Here is a 6975-nt window from a genome sequence, read left to right as displayed (position 1 = left end):
ACTTGCTCAACCATTCATATGAAGACCTTACTTTTTACATTATAAAATAAGTGAAAATATTTTTTTCCAAATACATCCTTGTGAGGCAATGTGGGTAACATAGTTCTCTACACCCTCACAATTATTTTAAGGATGTCTCTAGAGAGATCCTTGTCATCAAGGTTTCTTTATATGATTATCTCAACATCATTCTCCAAGGTACTAGGACTCTGGAGAGAATAGTGATGAGTGAACACACATAGGCCACATCCCACTAAAGTGGTCATTATTCTTATTTATTGCTCACCCTGTCGACCTTGGGCGGCAGCAAGACATTTCCTATGCTCCTCGAGAGATCCATATCCCCTTTCAAATGTGGATGTCTTGCAGTGTTAACACATTTGTTCTTGAATCTCAGAATTGTAGAAGGGAAACGACGGCTCGGACGAAGCCAAGGCTGCTTGCTGCATAAGTACATAATTGTATTACCAAACATAAGCCATATATAACTATATATAAACCAACATGTGACATCTCTATTCATGGTTGAAGCCCCAATGCTCATTCTCAACATTCAATGTGGGGTAGTTAGTGCATCGAGATGATCATGTGAAGTGCATTACTAGCACATTCAAGAGCTTTTGATATAATCTATAGTTTTATAAAGTGCAGTTAGTGCGCCAATCATTTTAGAACCAAACTTCATCTGAATAGCTATGATTGTTATTGATCCAAATAGGAAATCAGCTATACTCTATGGCATGGTGTTAAGTACTATCCTATGGGGTGGTCGTAGTTGAGGAGACGATTCAGTGCGATGCCAAGTTACCTGTTAATGTGCAAGCCAACACATGATATAAGTATGCATGATAGAGGTGAGATTGATGTGTAAGAAACCGTAAGTAGTCGATGTGTTAGAATTGGGGAACCCTGTCTTGCCTTGCGAGATAGTGTGGCGTAGTATGTAAATTAGAGTGAACTTCAAATGGTCAAGAGATCACATATTGTGCCAAGCTGCATGAAACCTGTAGCTCGGATGATCATCACAAGCAGCATGAAACTTGTAGCCGCCTGGTTGAGATACGATAGTTGCAAGCTGCTAGAAACATGCAGCTGAAACAATCGTGCCCAAGCACATGCAGCATGCTACTTGCAAGAACAGAGCTGTAAGGTAAGAGGACATTGTTGCCAAAGCTGCATGAAGCCAAAGGAGGCGAACATGGAATGACGAGACATATAGAGTGAGGATGGAATGAGCAAGATGGGGAGAATTGTAGGAAGGTGGTTTAGAGAAGGGGTGAAGAGGTGGACAAGTAGGCAAACGTAAAAGCTAGAGAGGTGAGAAGGGGTGGAGGGAGAGAGGGGCGGCGGTGACAACTCAGCAACGCCATGCAGAGGCGGCAATGATGGGCTTACCTTTCCAACCTAACACGAGGCAACCCTTCTCGTCACTGAGAGTGTAGGCATCGACAGCAGCGGCGGTGGTGTAATTGCGAGCCAACCAGAGCCGTGCTTGCGCCAAGAGGCACAATGGCAGAGCTTGGAAGCCCGCACGGCTCATCCGACGCCGCCACTGGTCCACGCGCTCGTGCCTCTCCACCCGCCCGGGCCCCTCGCACGCCACAATGTTCTTGATCTCTGGCCCGAAGTGGAATTGCTCGATCTTGACGCGCTGCGTGCTGTAGCGAGGCAAGGACGCTTGGAGCGAATCGAAAATGGCGGAGTAGTAGTGCATGGCTTCCATGAAACGACCAAGGAAGAAGGGTCCGTTGTGGCTTGCATCCTGCTCAACGAGAGTTAGCACCTTGGGCTCCAACTCGTGCATGGCACGCAGGACCGAGTTGAGCGAACCCCTACTCTCCTTGACAACGCAATGTAGTTGTAGCACACTGTTTACTACCACGGCCTCCCCCTTCCTCAAGGCTAGTGCCGACGCTGCCACCCCCTCCAACGATTGCTCGACAGCTCGGAACTCCATCTCTACATTGGCTTGCTCCGCCACCTGCTTCAGCTCCTTCCCCACTTCCTCCATCCGCTGCTGTGACCCTCCCACTCCTGTTATCCTCAACAGCCGCGGTGCCCCGCCCGGTCGCATTGCCAGAGCCTCAATGAGTGGCGGCCACTGTGTCCCCTGGCCCATGCCGAGGTCGATCACATGTATGGCGTCTGCTCCCTCCACAGCCTCCAGGATGACAGTGTTGGCAATGAAGTGGCCGAACGGCAAGTAGGGGCAGACCTCGTAGAGCAGCTGGAAGGCGTCGAGGTGCTGCATCTCCTCGAAGACTCTCAAGGCCGGGCCGGGAGGCAAGCGGGAGCGATGCGGGGGGGCGAGCTGCTGGGCGAGGCGAGCTTCTAAGCCCTGGGCAAAGCAGAAGGCGACGCGCTGGAGGGAGTCACCGAAGGGCGAAGCCATGTGATAGAGCTGCTGGAGAAGAGTTCCTGCCTGGCGGACATCCCTACATGCCACCGCCTCCGCGCAGGCAAACAGGAGCTGCACCAGCTGAACTCGGTCGTTGCTGCTCTCTTGTCCGCTGGCCGCCGCCGCAGCCGCTCGCGGAGCCTCCCATGTCGGCTCCTCGTCATCCTGCACGTTCGCCACCTCCCCAACATCCCTCCTCCACTGCTCTTCCTCCTGCACCACCACCTCCATACACTTCTCGATGTATTTCCGCACCGCTTTGCCTTCGCCGTCGCCCGAGCACCCCTCCAACCACAGACGCTGCCTTTTCTCCCAATTGCTCGAATCCATTCCTCGTTTCACAGCCCGCCTGCTCTTCCCATAGCCTTCATCTGCTTCCTCCTCCGAGCTCCTCGCCTGCTGACCCGTTCCGTTGTCTTCCACGCTCGACTGTTCTTTAGGACTCGCCTGCGGTAGTACTACAAACTTGAAGTGGTTGTTGGAAGAAGGTGGTCCTTCGTCAGAACCTTCCTCGTCCTCCTTGATCGGACGAAGGGGAGAAAAATAAGGTGAAGTCACTGGAGTGGTACCCAATTTAGAATTCTGCATCGCCGTACCTTTGTGCTCTTTAAGTCCGTCGAAGCCAGGTCTGAACTCGAACAGCTCTCCTTTCGGGGGTCGGTGAGCTTCCAGAAATGGAGCAGAGAATTGGGAGTTCGACTTTTCTTGCATTACCGAGTGCTGGGGTAGAAGCTCGGGATGAAGAGCCGCTACACCCAAGCCCCCGCCAGAGGCAGGAGGCTTGTGGAGCTGCCTCGGAAATGCCTTGGTGTATGGTAAATTTGCAAACTCGGCCGGCTTGGAAAGCTCTTTGACAGGACTGGCAGGGGGGGAATCGGAAAGCGAGGTGGACACATCCTCCTCGAATTCCAGCTGCTTGACATAGGTGATCCATGGGGTGGAAGCTGCTCCTGCTGCTGCGGCTGCTGCTTGCTCATAGCTCCGATGCACAAGATTGGCGCCTAAGATCTTCTCCCGACCCTTCCTGTGAATCCTGTCTTCATTTTCCTCTTCATAATAATCTTCGTCGTCGTCCTTCGAACAGGAGAATTGCGCTGGTTTAACCTGAGAGCCAAACTGAAAGTCTCCCGGCATAATGTCATCCCAGTGGAAATTGTAGAATCTCTCCGCTTCCAGTCCAGCAACCGCAGCAGCATGAGGGGCACGCATCCTGCAGAGGCGTGTATATTAGCTGTAGTAGAGCCGCTGATTAGAGGTCGTTCCCTTCGTCGCTTTCCTTTTCAAACTAAGAAACTCTGTTGCCCCGACCGAGCTGTGCTTGCCCCTGCGGCCCCCTGTGGCCCTCGCGTCTATCTTTCTCTCGCGTCCATTTCTCCAATATCTTGCTTACAAACTGGGGGATTGCACGGCGCAGCTCATTCCTGGCTTGTCTCTCACCATCTCTATGATCCCTCTCGGGGTGCTCTTGTGATTCGCTCGATTGAACGGAGCTCTCATCGGGGCACTAGACAAGTACACATGAACGAGGTAGCCGTCCTCACAAGGCGTGAAGCTCTATGGAGAGTTGTTTTTCCAAGCTATTTCCTAAGTTTGTAACTAGGTTAGAGTCTAGTTATTGAAAGGTTCTGGACCCCATGCAACAATGCTAGGTGCAATGCTAGGCCTGCTGCTCCTAGTTTCAACCAATCGAGGCGTAGGCGTGTGCCCAACGGCTTTGTTCAAGATCGTAACCTAAATTTACAATCACTTCATCATGAGCTTATGTAAGCAAAATTATATACTCATTAGGGCCTTGATGCCCACTCACTTGTGTTAGATTGCCCTTGAGCATAAATGTTGGTGACACGGTTCTCGTTCAACACATTGCACACAGCTGGCCTATCCATACCGTCATTGATTGCCCTCGACAATAAATGTTAGCGACACAAGTTGTTGCTCAACACATTGCATAGCTTGTATAGGTCTATCAATAGCTCCCTCGTTTTGCTGAACCACTAGCTGTATTAGACATCACCGAATAGTTGGCGGAGTGGCCAGAGCTTGTTTTCTCTCTCTAACGTTGGAAAAACTTACCCTAATTTTGAGCCAAAATCTATGCACGAGTCCAAGAACCATGGAGTTGTGGGTGGGAACATGCTCTTCATGTTACATAAAGGACATCCCTTTAAGAAAACTAAAGTATGCTCGCCCATGTAATAAAATTTCAAAATTCCAATACCTATATGTCCCCAATTGAAAAGATTTCAAAAATGTACTCATTTGTGGAAAAAGGAGAAGACAAGACGAGAGAGGTACAATGGAGAGTGATTAACAAGGATGTCCCTCTATATCGATGAAGGGAGGGCCTCCTCTACTCTTATTTATGAGGGTAAATTATGGCCGGCCACGCCTCATCTTTTATTCTAGCCATTGGATTCAAGAGAGATCCATTGGATCTCATGTGATCCAAGGGCCAGGATGCCCGTATTATGACAGTCCACAATGCTTGTATTATAACAGTCATGCACCACACTCGCCGCTCAATCTGACAATCACTGTCAAAGTACTGGCGCATGCTCGCATGGCCAATCAAGGGCACCAATCAAGGGTAGTGGGATATGATTGAATCCTATGTGGACACAAACACAAATTAGAAGCAAAAAAAACAATCAATACCTACATGCAAAAATGTGAAAATGTAGAAAAGAAGAAAATTAAAAAGGTAGAAAGAGGAAAGACATAAAAGCAGAAATGCAAAGCAAAAAAGAAAAAAAATAGGAAAGATAAAAAAGCGGAAAGACAAAAACACGGGAATGCAAAAACATCGAAAGATAAAAATTCAAGTAATTCGAAAAATGTGGAGAGATAGAAAAGCAAAAAGGACAAAAGAGAGCAAAGGCAAAAAGACAAAATGATGAAAAACGTGGAAAGACGGAAAGACAAACACGTAGAAATGTGAAGACATGAAAAAAAGAGAGGACGATGGAAATGTGAAAAAAAGAGAGGACGATGAATGCAGGAAGGAGAAAAGAGAGAACAGAAGAGAGAGGAGGTAAGGAGCGAAGAGAAAGAGAAGAGGGAAGGAGTAGAATAAGAATAAGAGGGAAGTGAAAGGGTTTCCTACATCCATCATTGTGTCTCCTTGCATGGGGAGTATGCTAACGGGGAGTTTGCTCACTAGGATTTTGCTCTATGGACTGGCGACGTGATGACATTGGTAAATTAACGGGATTGGACAAGCACTAGACACAAACACAAACAAAAGAATAGAATAAGTAGAGGAAGTGGAAGAAAGAGTATAAAGAAAAGAGTAGAGAAAGAATAAAGAATAGAGAGCAGCAAAGTAGAAGAGAAGAGGGAAGGAGTAGAATAAGAAGAAGAAGAGGATGAAAAGAGGGAAGGAGAAAATAAAGATGGGGAGGAGAGAGGAAAGAGGGGAAAAGAGAGAAAAATTGAAAGAAAAAGAGTGAAAGAGAATAAGAGAGGAAAAGAGAAGAGAGAGTAAGAGAAAAAGAGGGAAGTGGAAGAGCTTTGAGAAGTAGAAGAAGATAAGAAGAAGAAGAAGAGGATGAAAAGAGGGAAGGAGAAAAGAGAAGACGAGTAAGAAAAGAGAAGAGAGAAGGAGAAAAATGAAGAGGGAAGGAGAAAAGAAAGACGGGGAAGAGAGATGAAAGAGGGGAAAAGAGAGGAAATTGAAATAAAAAGAGGGGGAAAGAGTGGAAGAGAATAACAGTAGACAAGAAAAGAGAGAGTAAGAGAGAAAAAGAAGAAGGAGAAAGAGAAAGAGAGGCAAAAAAGAGGAAAAGAGAGGGGAAAAGAGGAGAAGAGAAGAAGAGAGGGAGAAGGAAGGAGAAGAGAGAGGAAAGAGGGAAAAAGAAAGGAAAAGAGTGAAAGAGAATAGAGAGGAAAAGAGAAAAAGAAGTAAAGAGAGGGAAAGAATAAGAGAGAAGAAATTCATGAAAAGTAGAAGAAACGGAGGGGAAAGAGAGGAAAAGAGTATAAGATAGGAAGAGAAGAAGAAGAAAAAGAGAGGGAGAGAGAAGAAGAAAGGGAAAAGAGATAAGAAGAGAAGAAGATAGGGAAAGAGAGAGGAAAAAGAGAAAAAAGAGAGGAAAAGAGAGAAGAGAAGAAGAGAGGGAAAGACAGTATAAGAGGAGGAGAAGAGGAGATAAAAAGAAGAGAAGGAGCAAAAGACAGTGAATAAGAGATAAGGGTTTCCTACACCCTGTAGTGAGTCTCAGCGGTGACTGACATGTCGTGGGGATGTTGAAGATATGCTGACAAAGTCTCCACTTCTAGCTACTCCTGGTGGGAGCAATGCATAGCACAAGTCGTCCGCAAGTGTCACGCAAGCGGCCTTCGGATTGTTGCAATGTGGTTTCACACGAGAGAGAGAGAGGGAAGAGGAAGAGAGGAGGGGAGAGGGAGAAGGGAGGGGGAAGGAGAGAGGAAGAGGGGAAGGGGGAGAAGGGAGTGAAGGGGGATAGAGTGACAACCACAAGGGCACTATGAAGGAAACAAGAGAACACCCAAAACACTCTCTTGGAAGAGGGAGCTTGTATTCAACTTGGTGCAAACAACAATGAGTTTGAGTTGTA

At 47.4% G+C, this 6975-nt stretch overlaps 1 protein-coding gene across 1 annotated transcript; it reads right to left on the bottom strand.

The window, feature by feature from the left end:
* Nucleotides 1–1357: 1357 nt before the first annotated feature.
* On the bottom strand, nucleotides 1358–3607 carry LOC147884552 (DELLA protein GAI1-like). Its single transcript, XM_087398006.1, has one exon. It carries the CDS (start codon nucleotides 3605–3607, stop codon nucleotides 1358–1360), a length of 2250 nt encoding a protein of 749 aa, XP_087254132.1.
* Between the last annotated feature and the right edge of the window lie 3368 nt (nucleotides 3608–6975).

This window comes from Dipteris shenzhenensis, chromosome 26, assembly GCF_047967505.1.
Source record: "Dipteris shenzhenensis isolate YYH24624 ecotype China chromosome 26, Dip_SZ_1.0, whole genome shotgun sequence".
NCBI classification, from domain to species: Eukaryota; Viridiplantae; Streptophyta; class Polypodiopsida; order Gleicheniales; family Dipteridaceae; genus Dipteris; species Dipteris shenzhenensis.
The sequence above is the reverse complement of the archived record's forward strand: the minus strand, read 5'-3'. Positions and strand labels throughout refer to the sequence as shown.